The sequence below is a fragment of the Sardina pilchardus genome, chromosome 11 (assembly GCF_963854185.1).
Source record: "Sardina pilchardus chromosome 11, fSarPil1.1, whole genome shotgun sequence".
Taxonomy (NCBI): Eukaryota; Metazoa; Chordata; class Actinopteri; order Clupeiformes; family Clupeidae; genus Sardina; species Sardina pilchardus.
Window position 1 is genome coordinate 20078014 of NC_085004.1, and position 21677 is coordinate 20099690.

Here is a 21677-nt window from a genome sequence, read left to right on the forward strand (position 1 = left end):
CATTGCAATGTTACTGTAGGCTATATTTCTGATGTGGAAACAACGCATATTCGGGAAGTCCTCCATTAAAAGGTCACTAATGAGAACTGATCGAGGATGGTCTAATTGTGGATTTTTGCGGTTTCTATTTTTTTGTATTCTTGTTTTTCTTTCAAAATTCTTGATTCAAGTTGATTTAAATTAACCAAGTTGTGTTGCTGTGACATTTACTGCGGATTAGGCACAGTACCCATTGCCTGACACGAAGTACAAATAATCTCTCTCCTTCGTCAGGGGTCGGAAACGGATACAGGTGGAATAGGTAAAAAGCTCCATGGCGTCCAAAATCCCATGTCTTCCATATTCCACTTTATGGAAGGACGGCAAAGAAGAGACACCATAGATAAAGATTAGCTAAATTTGACAAAAAGTGTTTGTGATAAGAATCACTAACTGTACAATGAAAGATGACCTTTACAGTACTGGTTGGAGATGTAGTAAGGGACATAGACTAAGCCATCCCGGGCACGAGGCCACTTGCAGCCACGGGAGGTGCAGGGGTCAGCATTCTGGAACCCAGTGTGCACTGCAATATCACCCTCTCGGATCTCCGGGTCATCAAGTGCTCGTCCTGAAAAGGATATAAACAAAACAGAATTATTTAAGCAAACAACTACAGTAAGTAAGCACACAAGTAATTACAGTAATAAATAAGACATACACAGGAGTGTGCAGTTAAAATGATCAAGAAACATGTTTCTCATGTGTAAAGACAATATTTGGGTTTTGCAGTGTCGTATGATGTTTAATTCTACCTTGATAATTATGAGTGACGTGTAGTTAGAGGGTTTCTTTTCTGTGGTGCAACAGTTCCTTACCTGCATTCTTGTTGGCCCTTTCAATCAGAGCAGACACAGAGTATTTCTCCTCTTCGGGGATATCATCTGAAGCACAACATGATACATTAATGAAAGAATTACGCACAACATTAACATACAGTACCATCAGAACTTCACATGCTTGCTACATTGTTGTTTTTAACTCAGCAAATGTAAAGTTTCTTCAGAGAGAATTATAATGTATTTGTAAATTGTAATTGTAAATACTTAGGTGCAAATTCTTCACTGTCATGAGAGCGTCAAAAACATTATACAAATAAATGTTTGCCATACTGCCTCTGTCTTTAAGTGCCATTCAGTTTTTGTTATGCCAAGTTAGAGTGAGGGTTAGGGTTCATGTGTCATGACCGTATCATGTCACTCTGATATCTTCAAGTAAAGTGTTTCCAAATTGTTCAATGCCGTGCTCTCTAATTTAGAATTGTAAGCTATCTAAATATAAGGTCATCCATGCAATCCTGATTCATTTAAATTACTTTCCACAAGCGAAATAATTTCCTAAATAACTTTCTCTTCTCATCATTGAATTAATTAGCTCATAATTAAAAGATGACATGAAGAGAAAACAACTCACCTATTGGGCTACTACTCCCTTCAAAATCCTCAGATTTTGTCTAAAATTACAAATTTTAAGAAGAAATTTAGAAGAAGTAGGCACACTTTACGATGTTTCTCAGATGGGGTCACACACACACACACACACACACACACACACACACACACACACACACACACACACACACACACACACACACACACACACAAATGCAGTTGTTCTCATACGTTTACATACCCTGTACATACGAATGCAATAGTTGACTGAAAAGTAATCATCTTTTAGAAATTCATATTAACGCCTTAATTTAAAAATGAGGAAAACTCCAACCTTGAAGAACACCAACTTTCTTTGTGAATAAATAATGTATTGTAAATAAATAAATGTTCCTCCTTAAAACACAGGGGCCATACTGTAAGTATACAGTACATATCCCTATGTCAAATTCCCATAGAGGCAGGCAGTTTTTTATTTTTTAAAGACCAGCTATTTTATGGATCCGGGACAGTATCACTGTGTCTCATTTCAGGGGCCGGATGCCTCGGAGCATTCATGCTACCTAGCATTGGTCTTCTGTGACCGCAGAGACCGGACTTGGCTGGACCAATTTTTTTTTTCTTCAAATGGGACAGTGTAGCCCAAAAGAAAGACTTTGTTAGGCCTACGTCATGAGCCCGAGCTAGACCGACTGATCTTTCAAACTTTGTGAAAATGTTTGTGAAAAGCATCCTTTCAACATGAACTTCGTGACAAAGTTCCCTTGGCCTTTGGAATTAAAATAGCTCCACATCGTCACATACTGTACCCTTCACTATACCTACGTAGATTGGCATGGATTTATTTCAGTTAGCCTAATAGCGGTTTGAATGGAAATGAGAGATGATCTTATGGAAAGTACCCCATGCAATCGATATGGGATTTGTTATGCTTGGATTTGTCCTCTTTTTTTTTAAAAAAATTAAGGCATTACGATCAATTTCCAAAAGATAATTTTTTTATTCCTCTTTTTAGTCAACTTTAGCATGCGTATGTATGTACAGGGTATGTACACTTACGAGCACAACTGTATCATAAAAATGAAACTTTCTGTAAAGTCCCAGTAACATATACCAGCTTCCTTCGCCTGAAGATAAAACAGGACTGGACCGGTATATATATCTGACCCATGAGTTCATCAGGTTCAGATCTGCTCCTCTCTGAGGCCACTGACTTTTCCCTGCTCATACTGTAGATGTATCAGGATAGACTAGGCCCCTTACCTCTTCATACTGACACTGGACTGTGTTCAGCGTCCCAAGGAGAAGGACAAGCAGAATGACAGCAGAGTTGTCCATGACCAGTCCAGTAAACTGTTTCAGTCACTTGATGAACTCAGATTTATATGGCTGAAGAATACAAAAGCACAGTTTCTCAAGAAGACAGTGTGGCAAACCGGTCAGTTAAGAAATAACAGTTGACATGGCTTAATTGAGGGCAACAGGAAAGTTGCATTGTTGCTTAATTTCAATTCATTTCTTGCAACAGTTCCCCCTTTTTTACCCTTGCCTTTTAATCAGTGAAACTGTCCAATCGTCCTTTCATATGGTCAAGTGGTCAAAGTATAAATATTAGGCAAACTAGATGTAATATGACTGCCGCTCAGTCTTGCACATTCTCTCTCACACTATCATCCATCTCCTACTCCACCCCCTACTCAACTTGCAATTCATGTGTATGTAAATGAGTGTATGCATTTGTGTCTGTGTGTTTGCTTCTGTGTGTGTGTGTGTGTGTGTTCACTTGTTACTGCCTCTTCCCATTGGTAAAATAATAATAAAAAAAATCTACAGACAAGTCGTCCATATTTTGTGGTTTCATTGACAGTGGAGTGGAGGTCCAGATTGAAATGTTTATAAAAATCCCCAACAGCAGGACCTACTCTGTCGTGTCTCATGTTCTGAAGGTTGAAGGGGAGACTGTGTTCACCCTTTGTGTTGTGTGGAGAGTGTACATGTCAGGGAGGATTGGTGGTTGAGGTAACACAGTGAGGAGTGTTACCACAGTTGGCGGATCTCCATCCGGAGTAAGAAGAAGAACATAGTGTGCACAGTGCACTGAAAGGGTATGCTGCCTATAGCAGGTGTTTCCAAACTTTCCCATGGCAAAGCCCCCCAAATACCACGAGGGTTTGCTTTTGCAAGATGTCTTATTGAACACGTCGACAATACTATGGCAAATATGAAAAATAAGTGAGCTAATTCTCTATCCGTTTAGCCACCAGTACTTCTCGATGGAGCAATGTGTGAAAATTGCATTAGGGGCTTTCTGCTTGATGCACTGTCACTCCACTGTTATCCCCAGTCATAGTCATCGACCAGTCTGAACACAAACCCACACAAGAAGATCAGCCAAGCCCTTCTGTTTTACCTCAATGTATTCATCCAAAACTTGAACATGCAGTATCCCTCCCTTTAGCCCTACTTTCAAAAAGGTGTCTATTTAAGCAGAGCTAGCCAACCAGCTAAATAGCATTAGCAGGCTACACTGACAGTTTACGTGATGATAAAGGTGTTTGAGTGCCAGCAAATCAGAAAGATTTTTATGGAAAATATCATTTTCAGATATGTGACAAAAGTTTTATAATGCTATTTCATAACAAGTCTCATGATGCAAGGTATGTATCTTAATTTATTCATTCTTTGTTTTTATTTTCCAATTTTCTACGGTCACCCTGACACATCCTTGCAGCCCCCCAGGTGGCCTGGGCCCCTTGTTGAAAACCACAGGCCTGTACCTTTTCTTAACTAGAGAGTTTGACCTGGAATGCAGAAACTTTTTAGCCTGGCTAACGCCTCCCACTTCTCAAATGAGACGTGGTCTGGCAACCAGACATTCATTTTCTCGTATTTGAAAAAATGCCCAGATCCGTTCATTGGGCGCCACGGATGTCTATCAAATGCGCATAGCTCACCCAACTCGTTCGTATGCAACGCTAAGGGCTGCCGTAAATCCTTTGGCGTCGAATGTAGACGCAAGAGGGCAACGGAAACTTCTCGGATGTTCTGTGATTGGTTCGCCAACATCAGGCGAACATTAGGGCGTTAGTTTCCAGACTGGCTTAGCAGCGGGATTGAAATCACCGCGCAAGGCAGTATGGGAAAACCCAGGTTAGAAACTTTTAGTCATAATTCAGATTTTCACCAGACATGGATGCAAGTTTGTCCCTGTACATAAAATATGGTGGATGCCAAAGGAAGCTATTCATAACAAATGAGAATGGAAACATGAGCTTGGTTTATCATATAAATTCTAAATATCAAGACTCTAGTGAGAAACTCACACACACAAATTATTTATTCAAACAACGTTTATTTTTGCAACCAGCTCATGTCACAAGATGTCGCCATTGTGTAAACCAACTTCCTCACAGTCCTGAGGAAAGACAGAAACAGGAAGATGCTTTACCCTGCCAAATAAGGCATTGTTAACATCAGTGAGGCTGGACACCTGGATGCTGTGAAATGGGTTAATTGAGCTGGAAAAGCCTCTTCTTTTGGGTTGAGGCCTAGAGCAATATTCAGAGCTCTACCTATTCTAGAAAACGACAGACAAAACAAAAAACACCCGCTTATTTCCTGAAAGCACACAATATACAGTACTGTACTAGCCTGGCTAACGCCTCCCACTTCTCAAATGAGACGTGGTCTGGCAACCAGACGTTCATTTTCTCGTATTTGAAAAAATGCCCAGATCCGTTCATTGGGCGCCACGGATGTCAATCAAATGCGTCTCTGCATAGCTCTTCATGGTCTTGCTTTCTCCCCTGTTCTGTGATTGGCCTCCAACATCAGGCGAACATGGGGGCGTTAGTTTCCAGACTGCCTTAGCAGCGTGAAAGAAATCACCGCGCAAGGCAGTATGGGAAACCCAGGCTAGTACTGTACAGTAACTCCACATGCTAGCAATTAAGTTAAGCATAAAAGTTGAAATTCTAAATGTCTGACAGCTTGTTTGAGGGTGTGTTGGACTGGAGTGATAACCTAGTGCTGTGCGATGACAGACATTACACATATCCAATACTTACACATACATATAACTTATATAATAAGTTTGGCCTAATGGCGTACCAGAGTAAGACCGTTGACTACATCCATAGAGGCGGTTGATTCGGGCAATATCCCAGCTGCTCATCTGGGTGGCCTTCCCAATCTGCACATTCTCATCGGGGATGGGGACAATGGTGGGTTTCCCATTGCGGGAGAAGGCTAACCTGTATCAGAATTTCAGAAATAGTCACATCTGCAGCCGTCTTAAGACGGCTACATGAAGTCGAATGAGCCTATTGCTATACTATCAGATCATGGAAACATGGGGTAATCGTGCTCAGAGAGAGAGAGAGAGAGACAGCAGCTAGATGTCATATGTCCATGTGCCAGTGTTGGTGTTGGACAAGGTATGTGGAACTCAGAACTGACCTTGAGTAATGCATGACTGAACCGTAGTCATAGGGGGTGCCCAAGTTATTGGTCTTAATCTTTTTGAAGTTGTGCTTATGTCCTGGGGAAAAACTTGTTTATGTAAGTAATGGACCTGTAAGATGTCATTAACCAGCAGGTTTTAATGAAATCATAGTAATCATAATAGTAATAGATAAGTACATTCATATTATACCTGGAAAAAGTGAAGAATGTAAAAAATGCATATAGCAGTAGATTAAAGATATGGGAAATAGACACGGAACTTTTTTGCTACTACCTCAAGCAGCAGGCCTTTCTCACCTTTTTTGATGTTTTCGTAGAGAATACGGACGTGTTGGTCACGGTCACTGCGCGCCTGTTCATGGTGGAAGCCCAGGGCGTGCAGAAGCTCATGCTGGATCACACCACGGTGCAAACACCCTCGTCGAGCCAGGGAGACGGTCTGCCGCCTACGTTTACGCCCCACGGAAGACCAGCACCTGCAGCACAGCCAAAAGTTCAAACGTGACCATCAGTGCGAAACAGCAGCCTACTATTCCCCCTTAAAATGTCCTTTTGAGGATTGCTTGATGATCCTCTCTATTAAATTTCGTAATAAAGTTGTGTTTTTGAAAATTCTTACTTTAGCATAGTGTTCATAACAAGATACAGGATTAAATTAATCAAATTCAATGTCACAGATGACTTAATCAAAAATCCAAAGCTCCGTATCATTGTAGTATTGTTCTGTTAGTTATTAGGCATGGTACCCTCTTTTTGACTTGATGTTCAAGTAGTCTCTATCCTTGGAGAACATTTTTGTTCTGCGTGGTCGGAAGCGGATGCAGGTGACCTCTGCAAAAGGTCTTGACAATAGTGGCCTTCTCACGGGGGGCTGTGGAGAAGAATGGTAAAGAAAACATATCTAACAAGCCTTTCAAAATACAAAATAAATTAGATAAATACTGTACAGTATAGTTATTGTCAGTACTATTTTGGAAACATTTGCAACACTTGCATCGCGATGGGCACTAACTTTGAAATCATTGGTCCAGCCCAGCCCTACCAATCACATTGATCAGAGATTCCTAACGTTACTTCCTACTTCGCCTAAACTTTACAAACTGACAATAAACAGCATCAACAGTCAGGTAGCAATGCATGTTGGTCTACCTTTGCTGCAAATAAACGTCTACATTTTTCCAACCGCATGTTTTTTTATGCTTGCAGGTGTTGCTGCTTCTGTTCATCACAATACGTTTTGGTTTTCTCTTCCCCTCTCGGCGCTGATTGGCCTGACCGACTGACATGTTTTCAGTTCCAGAATTGTGTATGTTTACATTTAATGTACACATACTGTAAGTATGGTGTCAGGTGGGTCCCAAAGCATGAACACACTATCTTAACTAACTCATTGTTAAGGTGGTAGATTCATCATGGATTAGTGATTATACATTGTGTATATATTGACAAACCACTAAGAAAAGTAAAGAAAAGTATAACAACTGTGCAATAAAAGAGGACCCTTACAGTACTGGTTGGAGATGACGTAGGGCACATAGACGTTGCCGTCCTTGGAGCGATGCCATTTGCAGTTGAAGAAACGGCGGGACGTACAGGGGGCAGCATTCTTGAATCCTGTGTCCACTGCAATATCACCCTCTGTGATCTCCGGATCATCCAACGCTTGCCCTGAAACCATAGGTCATTCAGTTGCCCTACTGTACATGCAGGCTTTACAATTCACAGTGTTTTCATCATGTTTGGCCGAAAGTGGATGCTCTGCTTACGCAAACTCAAATCTCTACCTACAGCACCTCTTGCAATGATAAGTTCAAAAATGCTGTGTGTGAGCTTACCAGTGACAGACCACTATGCAACCTTCTTTTACCACAGCTATACATTGGATGCGTACTAGTTATCCATTGGAAAGGAATCAGATTGTCAATGGCTGTCAGTGACATACATAATGCCTTTGGTGTTGAAATAGCCTATGACAGAACTTTTCTGCCTCTGCCATCAATGCAACATTCATTACATCGAAGTGAAACTAATTTTGAGGATAAGGGACTTACGATAGTTATGATACTTCTCCCCTAAAGGTAATTTGTGCCACTAAGGCTTTTTAATCATTGTTCATTTACAGTTTGCGTGGTGCAACAGTTCCTTACCTACATTCTCGTTGGCCCTTTCAATCAGAGCAGACACAGTGTACTTCTCCTCCTCAGGGATATCATCTAAAGCACAACATGATACATTAAAAAGAATAATACATGACATTAACTGTTACATACCCTTATATAGCTCACAGCAGACTCCATTAATTCAGTTATTTTCAGTCATACTATTATTAACCATATGGTAGAGGCCCTTCAATAGTGAACAAGGTGTCCTGCTTGACAGAGTGTCTCTTTTAAAGACTAAAAAAAGAAAATATCCATATCCTAAAAAGATCCTGTAGAACATGGAAAACAAAGCTATAGGTTTACCGTGCCATTCTAAAAGAAAACACAAACCAAGTTTTCATCATTAAGGAAATAATGTCTTAAATAACGCTATCTTCTTAAATCACTGAATTAAAAAAATAATTAAAAAAAAATAAAGAAAACAACTCACCAATTGGGCTACTCCCTTCAAAATCTGACTTAGTCTGAAATAACAAAATTCATTAGATGATGTGACAGTACATACGTCTCATTAAAAGAAAAACACTTCAGGGTGTTTCTCAGATGGAGTCATGAGGTTGAATACGTTTGATATCAGTCACCAAAACACACACACACACACACACACACACACACACACACACACACACACACACACACACACACACACACACACACACACACACACACACACACACACACACACACACACACACACACACACACACAAAACAATATCATAAAACTAGAAAAGCACTCAAAGAGCGCAAACATACGCCAAGAGAACACATAGCCGCCTCCTGTATCCAGACGGTGATACGGATCACTCCCAAAATGTAGCCTAATAATTTCAGACCGTCCCTGAAAATTTCATCGAAATCCATCCATAACATTTTTAAACAAACCAATAAACCCCATTGAAAACATAACCTCCTTGGCGGAGGAAATAAGCTCGCGGTGAAGTCTGAGTATCCTAACAGCTTCCTACAGTCAGAGGGAACCCTAAACCTAACTGGAACAAATGGACTGTAGGCTAGCCTACCGTATCTGACTTACTGTAGGCTACACCCTCAATCAGGCTCAGATCTGCTCCTCTCTCTGACACAGAAACAGTCTGGCTAGAAATGATATGCTATATCAGCCCCGGATCTCACATAATAGAACAACGCAAACAACGAATCTATCTTCATCCAGTTTTATTCCGACAGTGATTAAAACCTTCCGAATTGATTAGATTTATCGATCAAACGTGATACTTGTTGAATGTTCTCAGTCTCCATGCCGCTCTACCTTTGGAACGCATCTCGAGCATGCAAAAGAGACGGAGAGGCAAAAGCTGGCTTGCTATTGTTGCCATCTCCTGTTACTGTAAGACATGTTAAATATGAATGGAAATGGAAATTATGAATTCAGCAAAGACTGTGAGGGTAGAAGAGGTGGCGGAGTTCCCAAGTTCTCACTGCCTCACTAGCTGTAGGCTACTCACTGATTTTTAACATGACCACGGATGTAAATCTTGCGTCTGAAGAATTAATTCCCCTTTTGATTGCAAAGAAAAATGTCACGCTATACAACTCTCATTACATGTTTCCATAACAATAAGGCTGCTTGTAATAACCTCATACTGTGCTGTCAATGTGCCGCAAACGAACAAGGCCAGAATTGATCAGCCTCATTCTTTGTGACCAAGAGCTAGCAAAATTATGTTATGAAAACCTAAAATGTATATAGGCTCAGCGCCCCTTAACAAGTGACGCACCATGTATTAATGCTTCATCAAATTTAACAACATTAACTTAGCAGCATGCTTAATTGAGCATGTTTTAAACATACAAGTTTAGTGTTACATACAAGTTAATGACAGCAAATGCATGTTACATATATCTATATGGAATCCCCCCCACCGCATATGTTACATACAGTACCCCTTTTGGCGCCACCGAGGAATACTGACACTGGACTGTGTTCAGCGTCCCCAGGAGAAGGACAAGTAGAATGACAGCAGATTTGTCCATAACCAGTCCCCAATGAACTGTTTCAGTCTGTTTACTGACGGGATGAATGCAGGTTTATATGGCTGAAGACTACGGAAGCACAGTTTCTCAAGAAGACAGTGTGGCAAGCCAGGTCAGTTAATAAAAGTGACAGTTGATCAGATGTAATTGAAGGCAACAGGGAGGTTGCATTGTTGCTCGATTTGAAAAAAAATTCCCCCAACATTTCGTCCTTCTAATTTCTCTCTTGCCTTCAAGTCAGTGAAGCTGTAATTGTCCTTTTGTGTGATGCAAATGGCCAAACAATAATACATACTAGATAGAATGAATAAGCTTTGGAGTGACAATCAACCAACTGTGTGAGCACAAATACAGTATACATTTAGTTTCATAGACGCATTGTGACCTTGTTAGTCTATATAACAAGTGTGGTTGAAGTAAACAGAGACCAACCAGAGATAGCAGTCCATGTAAAAAAACAGTTGTCATAGAATCAAACTTGAAGCATATTTCCTTAACCCCCTTTCCAGTGATCACATGAAAAAATTAACAGACAAATCAGGGTTGGGATTTTATTGACAGCTGGGCAACTGAGTAGAGTACCAGATTGAAATCTTCATGCAAATCCCCCCACAGAAAGAGCTTGTTCAGTAGCCTGAATTAAGTTGTCGGTTCAATTTCTGGCTTCCAACGTTGTGCCCTTGAGCAAGGCACTTAACCCCAAGTTGCTCTGGGGACAATGTAATCCCTTGTAATATAGTTGAAATCATTAGTTTATTGTTTTATTTGGTCATTTTCTCAGACCTAGTCTTCTGTAAAAATCAAAAGAATTTCTGCAATAAAGAGTTTTTACAAAAAAAAATAAAAAAAAAAATAAAAAAAAAATAAAGAAAAAAATAAAGAAAAATATAATCACAAATCAAAAGGAAAAAATAAATAAAATAATAATTACCGGATAAATTGTTATTTGCTAGTCACTATGGTCAGCATGGCGGCCTCACTAATATTGCTTGCAGTGCATACTGTATGTGTACTACGGTGGTCATAACATTGGAAATAGAAACGCAAAGACTGCAATGGTTTATATGAAGCACATCAGTGCGTTGCTATTGATTTGAAATAGTGATTCAAAAGGTATGTGTGTGGTTTTGTTGAAATAATTTCATTTTTAGAAAGGATTGTTGAGTTTTGATTGTAGTGTAGATTCAGCAGGAAAGCCACTTCTTTTGAGTTCTGGGGGTCTTTACATTTTAAGAAGTGATTGTTGAGTTTCAATTGTAGTGTTTCATTTTGGCATACTGTAGATGTGAATTGTTTATCTTAAAGTGCTATATTCAATTTGGCTGTGTGAGTTTTGACATAATGAGCCAAATTCTATAAAAGGCAAAAACTGTATAGCCTAATAATCCAGATCTTCATGAGCAAGGGTGAATGTTTTTTTGGTACTTAAATGTAGGGGATGACAAATGAAGGAAATGACTAATGACAAAGGAAACATGCTTCAACTATTTCACTCTGCCCAACTTTATTGGTTTAAACATGAAAGCTTAAGAATTGATTCATTGTAGTCAAAGGTTTGGGTTAATACATTTGTAGTATTACAAAACAGTCCTGTTAGAAAGGTACGCAATCAGACAAGTTTTGTTTTGTTTTTTAAACATACTGCCTTCAAGCCACTTCTTCTTTTGAATTGCGGTCTGGGGTCCTCATGTTGTCAGCCACAGCCCAACTTATTCTGGAAAAAAAGCAGACAAACAAAAGTGTACTTTTCCTGAAAGTGCACTTCCCGTGGAGATCAACACGTCAGATAGTAGGCTACACCTGAAATGATTTTCATTTTAATTCTATACACTAACCACTAAACAACTACAGTATATTTAATAAAGAAATGCTGAAATAATGTACATTTTAAGTCAAACAGGTGTTTATAAATAAATGCTGAAGTAATTGACAAAAAAACATTTTCTATGAACATAATATAATTTATCATTTTTAAGCATGTGAAGCAATACTGTGCAGTGACAAAGGTGACATATATGCTGTAGAGAAGTGAGGCTATGGAGTGAGTATAGTGCAACATACAGCATCGATAGAGGCGGTTGACCCGAAGGATGTCTGTGGGGCTCATCTGCCTGGCCCTCCCGATCTCCACATTGGCGTTGGGATAGGGGACAATGGTGGGCTGCCGATTTGCAGAGAAGGCATACCTGAAAAGCATAAGATATATCTATGTCACCAAGCCAAGCATTTACTGCATTACATGTGACAGAAAAAAAAGAATTATCACTGATTTCCACTCTGTCTTTGTGTGTGTGTGTGTGTGTGTGTGTGTGTGTGTGTGTGTGTGTGTGTGTGTATGTGTGTGTGTGTGTGTGTGTGTGTGTGTGTGAGAGAGAGAGAGAGAGAGAGAGAGAGAGAGAGTGAGAGTGTGTGTGTGTGTGTGTGTGTAGCTCAGAACCGACCTTCCATAATGCATGACTGAACCGTAGTCATAGGGGGTGCCCAGGTTGTTGGTGTTAATCTTTCTAAAGTTGTGCTCTTGTCCTGTGGAAAACCAATGTTTAGTTACTGTAACACACAACGTGCCATTTATAAACCATTTACTGTGCCATTTACTGCAATAAAATCCAGAGGTAAAAACAGGTTAAAGTAGGTTTGAATAAGGAGGAGGAGGTAGCATAGTGGCTAAGTAGCTGATCTAGCATGCAGTAGCCTGAGTTGGGGAGGTTGTGGGTTCAAGTCCTGGCTTCCACTGTTGTGCCCTTGAGCAAGACACTTAACCCCATGTTACTTTGGGGACAATGAAATATAATTAATGTAAGTTGCTTTTTGATAAAACACATCTGCAAAATAAATTAATGTAAAAGAGAAATCAATTAATCATTCTGTGGGGATGCAGCAGCAGGTATTGCTCACCCCTGAGGATGTTCTGGTAGTAAATACGAACGTGTCGGTCACGGTCACTGCGGGTCTGCTCGTGGTTGAAGCCCAGGGCGTGCAGAAGCTCATGCTGGATCACCTGGTGGTACACACACCCTCGTCGAGCCAGTGACACAATCTGTCCTCCACCTCTACGCCCCACATAGGACCAGCACCTGCACCATCAACATGACCATCAGTGGGACACAACAGACTATTTATTCAAATATTCAAAATACAAGAATCAATGTCATATTTCTGACGTGGAAACAATGTATATTGCATCACATTTGGTAACTCCATTAAAAGGTCACTCATGAGGACAGATTGAGGATTGGTCTTGTGGATGTTTTCCTTTCATTACTGGTTGTTCTGCTTTTCTCAAAGTATTTATAAATCCAATCATCAAAAAACATCAAAATCTAAATAGGCACAGTACCCTCCGCGTGACTGGATATGCACAAAGTTTCTCTCCCTTCTGCGTGGTCGGAACCGAATACAGGTGGACTGGGCAAAAGACTGCATGCCCCTCTCAATGGTGGCTCTTTCACGGGATGCTTTAAGGGAAAACGACAAAGAAGAAATACCATAGATATAGCTTTGCTAAATTTGACAAAACGTATTTGTGATAAGAATCACTAACTGTACAATGAAAGATGACCCTTACAGTACTGGTTGGAGATGTAGTAAGGGACATAGACTAAGCCATCCCGGGCACGACGCCACTTGCAGCCACGCGAGGTGCAGGGGTCAGCATTCTGGAACCCAGTGTGCACTGCGATATCACCCTCTCTGATCTCCGGGTCATCAAGCAGTTGTCCTGAAAATGAAATAAATAATCATAAATAACAGAATTATTTAAGCAAGCAATTAAGTAAGCATGCAAGTAAATTAAGAGATACATACAGGAGATTTAAGATAGTCTAAGTCTTCAGGTCTATGTGCAGTTAAAATGGTAATGGAACTGATGTTTCTCATGTTTAAAGACGATATTCTTTTGGTTATACAGTGTCATATGATATTTAATTCTACCTTGATCACCATGAGTTACCTGCACTTCATTACCTGCATTCTTGTTGGCTCTTTCAATCAGAGCAGACACCGTGTACTTCTCCTCTTCAGGGATATCGTCTAAAAGCACAACATGATACATTAATGAAAAAATTACGCATAACATAAACACACCATCACAACTTCATGTTGCCAAGACAAGGCTTTAGCCTTTAATGACACAGTGACTGTCTCTGTTGTTTTTAACTCAACAAGTGTATCCAGAAAGAATTATAATGTATTTGCAAATAGCGTCCGAATACTATATTAGGTACAAATTGTTCAATGCAGTGCTCACAATTCAGAACTGTGTAGGCTAAAAGACTAAACTATAACCATAACGATAAAAGCGTCCACACTGGGTTTCTTGGTGTTTTGAGCACCCAACATTGTATTCAAGGCAGCGCTGCATGGAAGGCACTAGGGTTAGGCATGGGTTAAGGTTAGGGTTAGGGTTAGGGGTAGGATTAAGTGCCTTTAAGTCAACAGTGGCAGCGCTGCCTGGAAGACGACGTTGGGGGCTCAAAACACCATCGAGCCCACACTGGTCAACAAAAAGAAAAGTCTCTCCTCGTGTTAATGAATGTGATGGCTAAAATGATGAGTTCTGATTGGCTGTTTGCATGGATGGCTCTGAAAGTGATCCCAGACAATATCATTCTTCATGTCATTATCGCTATATACTGTATAGTTTATGTGTGAACATTGTCATTCATATTAACGAGAGCGATATTTGTTCGCTTAGTTATTGTTATCTTTATCATTCTTGGTGTGAGAGAAAACAACTCACCAATTGGGCTACTCCCTTCAAATTCCTCTGATTTTGTCTGAAAGTACAAAATTCATTAGATGATGTAGGCACATTAGATGTTCCTCAGATGGGACCATGAAGTTGAATTAGTTGTTTGATATCACCAAGAAGCACACACACACACACACACACACACACACACACACACACACACACACACACACACACACACACAAAAGAATATCATAAAATTAGGTTTGCTGTAAAGTCTAATTAACCTACCAGCTTCCTGCGCCTGATGCTAAAACAGGACCATGAGCTCCATCAGGTTCAGATCTGCTCCTCTCTGAGGTCACTGACTTTTCCCTGCTCTACAAATACATCAGCATAGATTAGGCCCCTTACCTCTTCATACTGACACTGGACTGTGTTCAGCGTCCCCAGGAGAAGGACAAGCAGAATGACAGCAGAGTTGTCCATGACCAGTCCCCAATAAACTGTTTCTGTCCCTTGATGAACTCAGGCTTATATGGCTGAAGAATGCAGAAGCACAGTTTCTCAAGAAGACAGTTTGGCAAATCAGGTCAGTTAAAAAGAATGACAGTTGACAAGGTGTAATTGAGGACAACAGGGAAGTTGTGTTATTGCTTGATTTTAATTAATTTTCTTGTGACATTTTCCCCTTTTCATTTCTCTCTTGCCTTTTATAGTTAGTGAAATTGCAATCATCCTTTCATAGGGTACAAATGGTCAAACAATAATATTTACTAGATAGAATGAATACGCTTTGGGATGACAACTGACCAACTGTGTAAGAAATACAGTTTAAAATGTGTTTAGAGTTTCATAAATGCATTGTGACCTCGGTAGTCTACCTATAAGTGCGGTCGAAGTAAACAGAGACCGACCAACCAGAGATATCGGTCTATGTAAAAAACAGTTGTTATTGAATCAAACTTGAAGCACATTTCCTTTAGGCCTTTTCCAGTGATGACATACCTAAGCAATTGACAGACAAATGGTTTGTGGTTTTACTGAACTGGGCAACTGAGTGGAGAACCAGATTGAAATCTTCTTGCAAATCCCCCACAGAAGGAGCTACCCTGTCTTCACATCATGTTCTGAAAGTTTACCGGCAACCTTTTCAAAGTCACTTTGAAAACATATTATCAATATAGAACAGCTAACACAAATAAAGGCAAATGTATACAAATTTGTGTATGAAAAATACAAAACGGGCATTTTGAAAAATAGAATCCACCACAATGGCACAATCCACTCCCTCTTCTCCACAGAGGGGCGCTGCTTGAAAATATGGGCCCTATGACAGACAATAATATATTGTACAGATGATAATATATATTATTATCAGGGAGGCTCTCTGGGGACCCCCTGTCAGTGCTTACAATGGTCTTACTACTCTTATAATGTTACTGTTTCTGCATTACGATACTGTTACGACACTGCACATAGCTATACTGTACATGTCTGTCTGATCCATACTAAATATCCATGTTTATATTATAATATATTCTGTTAATTACACTGCATATATTTATATTATTATTACTACTCATACAATTTCATTGCTACTACACTGCACATATCTGTACATGATATTATACATAGTGTTAAGACCCTGGGTCTTAGGACTGTTTATGAGTGACACTTGCTGGGGCTCCGCCCCTTCATTCTACGTGTTCCCTGTTTCTATGTCCTGCAGGGTGCTGAGTGGAAGGGTGGCGCCTAGGAGTTAATGGGCTGGACTATAAGGCCTGGGTTTCGATGGCTGCTCTCTCTCTGCTTGCTCGCTGCTCTGCTTGCTGCTGCTCTCTGCTCTGGTGCATTTGGTGGCGTGGTCCGTTGGGGAGAACATGGAGAGAGCCCTCTCCGACTGCGTAGCCCTTTGCGGAGAACTCCATCCGTCTTCGCTACGTTTAGCTTTTGTTTAGTTATATTTATTGTTACCCCTAGACAACATATTGCATTACACTTTGCTTAAATAACATATACTGACTTTTCTTATGTAAATAAATATCATTTATACATTGAACACTACGATGTGGTCTCCCCATTTATGTCGGGTCTGCTGTGAGCCAAGCGGTCCTTGACAATAGCCATATTTACAGTCTGCTCTTATAATGTTACTGCTAATACAATGCACATATTTATATTTAATTTACATTACTGTAAACCAATTATACCAATAATGGATAAAAATGTATCAATATTTAATAGTATACTACTGTCTTGCCTATATGTCGTAACCAAGTGGAATGAAAGGAATTTGATTTGATAATCCAGATGAGACAAGAGCATAGACTTTTTTGCACTTAAATATAATGGATGACAAATGAAGCAACCGTATAACAATAAAAAGAAACATGAGCTTCAGCTACTGATTTCACTCGGCAAAACTTTATTGGTTTAATCATGAAAGAAAAACAGTTCTGTTCGAAAGTTACAAAAAGACAACTTTTTTTCCAGACATACTGCCTTCATTTATGCAATCGCGTGGGAAAGCCACTTCTTAAGGGTTGCGGTCTGGGGTCTTCATGTTGTCAGTCACAACCCAACTTATTCTGAAAAAAAAAGCAGACAAACTCAAAACGTATTTCCTGGCATTACACTTCACAAACTATCCTGCAGATGTCAACACAGTAGAATAGAATACAGTATACCTGAAACAATTTTATTTTTAAATGCTAAAATAATTATAAAAGAACAGGCCATCTCTAAGCTTTCCCCCCGAAATTGCTAGCGTACTGACAAACTGACACAGGCTACAGAAGCTAGAATAGTTTTTTCTTCCTTTCGGATTGCAAGCATCTCTGAGATGACCACAATTCAGCCCTCTTATCTAGGTCACTTGAGTGGACTTAGAAACACAACTGAGCCCTAGCACCAGGTCTTGTGAAGCTATATATCAATAAAGCCTATCAATAGATCAATATAGAATGCAAAAAATAAGTACTTTAAACCATTATTTACCAAGGTGTGCTCATGCGTTTTGTAAAATGTCCTATGGAAACTCCCCAAAGGACTTTTGGTTACCCAAAATGCTTACTGACAATAAAAGCCTTATACTGTGTAGAAGCATATTGAATTATTACGCAAAAGTCTCTATTTTTGCATTTTTACTTTGTTGGTTCAGTGGACAACAACATGAATATTCAATTTCTATGGATTCTTGTGAATATTTCAGTACCCAATATGTTGCACCTTCTTATTGCTAAGGATACACACTGCAGCTACAGTAGAAGGTAGGGAGACACCAAAGGTAGAGCAGAGGGGGGAGGGCATTTTTATATAAAATAATTGAGACATAGTAAGATTAATCTGACAATGCAAAGCACTGTACAGATTGTACATGAAAAATTTTGTCATGTATGGATTCCCGAGAGTCCAAACTTACAAATGGTGTAGAATAATATGCTACATAGCAATATGGTGCATACAATTGATTCTGAATGTTGGGGGGAGATGGGGAGGGGGAGGTGTGCCAGAGAAGGAACACTGTCCCTTAACAGGTGTAAAAAAATTAGAGGTAAAAATTATGTTTATAATAAGTCCGTACTAATGTCATTGATAATAATAAAAAATATATATTGTCATATCACTTGTCATGTTTAATAAGCCCATTAGGCAGTATTGTGCAGTGACAAAGGTATAACCTATAAGCTGTAGGCTATGGAGTGAGTAATAGTGCTACATACTGCATCCATAGAGGCGGTTGACCCGCAGGATGTCCATGCGGCTCATCTGAGTGGCCCTCCCGATCTGCACATTGGCGTTGGGATAGGGGACAATGGTGGGCTGCCGGTTTGCAGAGAAGGCATACCTGAAAAGCATAATACTTATCTATGTTACAAAGTCAAGCATTTACTGCAGTGTTTGACGTTTCATCATCTTACATGTGATCAGAAAAAAAGAATGATCACTCTATCTGTATCTCTTTTCCTCTCTCTCTCTCTCTCTCTCTTTGTGTGTGTGCGTGTGCGTGTGTGTGTGCTCAGAACTGACCTTCTATATTGCATGACTGAACCGTAGGGGGTGCCCAGGTTGTTGGTGTTAACCTTGTAGAAGTTGTGCTCTTGTCCTGTGGAAAACCAATGTTTAGTTAACGCACAATGTGCCAGCAATACAATCCAGACCCTGACTGCACACTCTCACTCAAATTGTTCATTGTTGAAGAAAGGGAAGGAAAGTGGATATCCAGCACTCAGGATGCTTAAGTAGGAGGGTCAAGATATTGCTGACCCTCTATTTTGTCTGAAAGTCAGCGCAGGCACACACACACACACACACACACACACACACACACACACACACACACACACACACACACACACACACACACACACACACACACACACACACACACACACACACACACACACACACACACACACAGAAAGAGAGAGAATCAGAGAAAGATGGACACAATTAATACCCTTGATCCCTGAAATGGGTTTGAGGGTACAACAAAAAAAATAGAAGAAAAAAAAACGTAGTAAATAGGTAGTGCAGGAGCTGGTCTAGCATGCAGTGGCCTGAGTTGGGGAGGTTGTGGATTCAAGTCCCAGCTTCCACTATGTGTCCTTGAGCAAGACACTTAACCCAATTAACCCGTTTACTTCGGGGTCAATGGCCCTTGTAACATAATTGACATACTGTATGTAAGTTGCTTTGGATAAAACACCTCTGCTAAACGAATAAATGTAAAAGAGAAATCAATTACTGTAATCATTCTGTGGGGGTGCAGTAGGTTTTGCTCACCTCTGATGATGTTCTCATAGATAATAAGGACGTGTTGGTCACGATCACTGCGGTCCTGCTCGTGGTTGAAGCCCAGGGCGTGCAGAAGCTCATGCTGGATCACCTGGTGGTACACACACCCTTGTCGATCCAGGGACACAATCTGCTCTCTACCTCTACGCCCCACGTAGGACCAGCACCTGCACCATCAACATGACCATCAGTGGGACACAATAGACTACCCAAATATTCAAAATACAAGAATCAATGGTATATTTCCGACATGAAAACAATGTAGGCTACATTGCACCACATTTGGGAACTGTTTGAGGACAATCTTACTGTGGATTCCTCCTTCATTACTAATTTTTTTCTGGTTTTCTCAAAGCATTTATAAATTAATCAAAATCCAAATTCTTGAAGTTGATGGAAAATCTAAATTCACCAAGTTCTGTGTTGTTTTTGCTGCATATTACAGTAGGCATTGTACCCTGAGCATGACCGGATGTGCAAAAAGTCTTCCTCCATTCTGCGTTTTCGGAAGCGGATACAGGTGGACTTGGCAAAAGACTGCAGGCTCTTTTTACTGTAATGGTGGCTCTTTCACGGGATGCTTTAAGGAAGAATGGCAAAGAAGAGACACAATCACAATAGATAAAGATTTTCTAAATTTGATTTAAAATGTTTGTGATTAGAATAACAAACTCTGCCTTTAAAAGAAATATAATAACTGTACATTGAAAGATGACCCTTACAGTACTGGTTGGAGATGTAGTAAGGGACATAGACTAAGCCATCCCGGGCACGACGCCACTTGCAGCCACGGGAGGTGCAGGGGTCAGCATTCTGGAACCCAGTGTGCACTGCAATATCACCCTCTCTGATCTCCGGGTCATCAAGTGCTTGCCCTGAAAATGAAATAGATAAATATGAATATCAGAATTATTTAATCAATTTATTAAGCTTGCAAGTGAATTAAGAGATATAGGAGATTTAATATAGTCTTCAGAACTGTTAGATCTACAGTATGTGCAGTTATAATGGTCAAGGAACTGATGTTTCTCATGTTTAAAGACAGTGTCATTTAATGTTTGATTCTACCTTGATAATAATGAGTGACGTGTAGTTAGAGGGTTTCTTTGTGTGGTGCAACACTTCATTACCTGCATTCTCGTTGGCCTTTTCAATCAGAGCAGACACTGTGTACTTCTCTTCCTCAGGGATATCGTCTAAAAGCATCATTATATACAGCAGATTTAATGTGATATGATCTACTTGTTAGACCTATGTGTAGTCAAAATGGTCATGGACCTTGCACTCTTCCTGATAATCAGTGATGTATAGTGAGAGGAGTTATTTTGAGACACCCAGCAGCCCTTTCAATCAGATTAGATACTATGTTATCCTCCTCTGAGAAATTGTCTTAGTTTTAAAGAAGAGAACAGTTTAAAATAGCATTAACATTATAATAATTCAATACAGATGCACTTATAAGATGTACCCACTTTGTTACAAAATAATTACTGTATCAGTTAGTTCTTTTTACTCAAAATGTTTAGAGTTTATGTATATGTACGTATATTCACACCTCTTCTTAAAATACAGGGCCTTAAAAATATTTACAATATACATTATGACATTGGGCCCTAAAAGGTTATAGATTAAAAGACAGTTATTCATGTCACTTCTATCACACAGAATTCCTTGCCTTTTAAACCATCATTTAGTTCATTAGCCCGTGATATGAAATGTGAAAAAATTTGAAAAATGTTATGAATATTCTCTAAGTGGGCCACCTTCTTCAACATCCTCTGATTTGCCTTTAAAAAGTGGGCCACCTTCTTCAACATCCTCTGATTTTGCCTTTAAAAAAGGAAAGAAAAAAAAGGCGTCACATACATGCATATCACAATGCATCTGATTTTAAAATCAGGATATTTCTCAGAGTTGGTCATACAATTCCTTACACCATTTTACATCAGTTACCAAAAAGTATTCTGAAACAACTACCTGAACCAGGACCAGATCTGCTCCTCTCTGAGGCCACTGACGTTTCCCTGCTACAAATACATCAGGATAGACTAGGCCCCTTACCTCTTCATACTGACACTGGACTGTGTTCAGCGTCCCCAGGAGAAGGACAAGCAGAATGACCATGTCCATGACCAGT

General features: G+C 39.9%; 3 protein-coding genes and 1 pseudogene across 6 annotated transcripts in view; all 4 read right to left on the reverse strand.

Annotated features, from left to right (window-relative positions):
* Nucleotides 1-377, reverse strand: part of LOC134095267 (high choriolytic enzyme 2-like) — a 680-nt gene extending 303 nt beyond the window's left edge. The window contains exon 1 of the mRNA XM_062548718.1: nucleotides 230-377. Coding sequence (XP_062404702.1) covers nucleotides 230-315 — 86 coding nt within the window. The 5' untranslated portion in view covers nucleotides 316-377. The remainder of the gene's footprint in view (nucleotides 1-229) is intronic.
* Nucleotides 328-2811, reverse strand: LOC134096226 (high choriolytic enzyme 2-like). The gene is made up of 4 exons (XM_062549980.1): nucleotides 2694-2811; nucleotides 1453-1492; nucleotides 858-923; nucleotides 328-610 (listed from the first exon to the last, which is right to left on the reverse strand). Exons 1-4 carry the CDS (start codon nucleotides 2766-2768, stop codon nucleotides 429-431), a joined length of 363 nt encoding a protein of 120 aa, XP_062405964.1. The 5' UTR covers nucleotides 2769-2811; the 3' UTR covers nucleotides 328-428.
* Nucleotides 2812-4762: 1951 nt separating this feature from the next.
* On the reverse strand, nucleotides 4763-15284 carry LOC134096216 (low choriolytic enzyme-like). 4 transcript variants are annotated; one of them, XM_062549966.1, is made up of 10 exons: nucleotides 15155-15270; nucleotides 8487-8520; nucleotides 8042-8107; nucleotides 7401-7562; nucleotides 6889-6932; nucleotides 6641-6765; nucleotides 6192-6370; nucleotides 5889-5970; nucleotides 5541-5683; nucleotides 4763-4845 (listed from the first exon to the last, which is right to left on the reverse strand). In XM_062549966.1, exons 1-10 carry the CDS (start codon nucleotides 15227-15229, stop codon nucleotides 4838-4840), a joined length of 918 nt encoding a protein of 305 aa, XP_062405950.1. In that variant the 5' UTR covers nucleotides 15230-15270; the 3' UTR covers nucleotides 4763-4837. The 4 variants fall into 4 exon arrangements, with proteins under 4 accessions (XP_062405950.1, XP_062405949.1, XP_062405951.1 ...); XM_062549965.1 differs by having other exon boundaries at nucleotides 4763-5002; XM_062549967.1 differs by lacking the exon at nucleotides 4763-4845 and adding an exon at nucleotides 4869-5007.
* Nucleotides 15285-17192: 1908 nt separating this feature from the next.
* On the reverse strand, nucleotides 17193-21664 carry LOC134095268 (low choriolytic enzyme-like; annotated as a pseudogene).
* Between the last annotated feature and the right edge of the window lie 13 nt (nucleotides 21665-21677).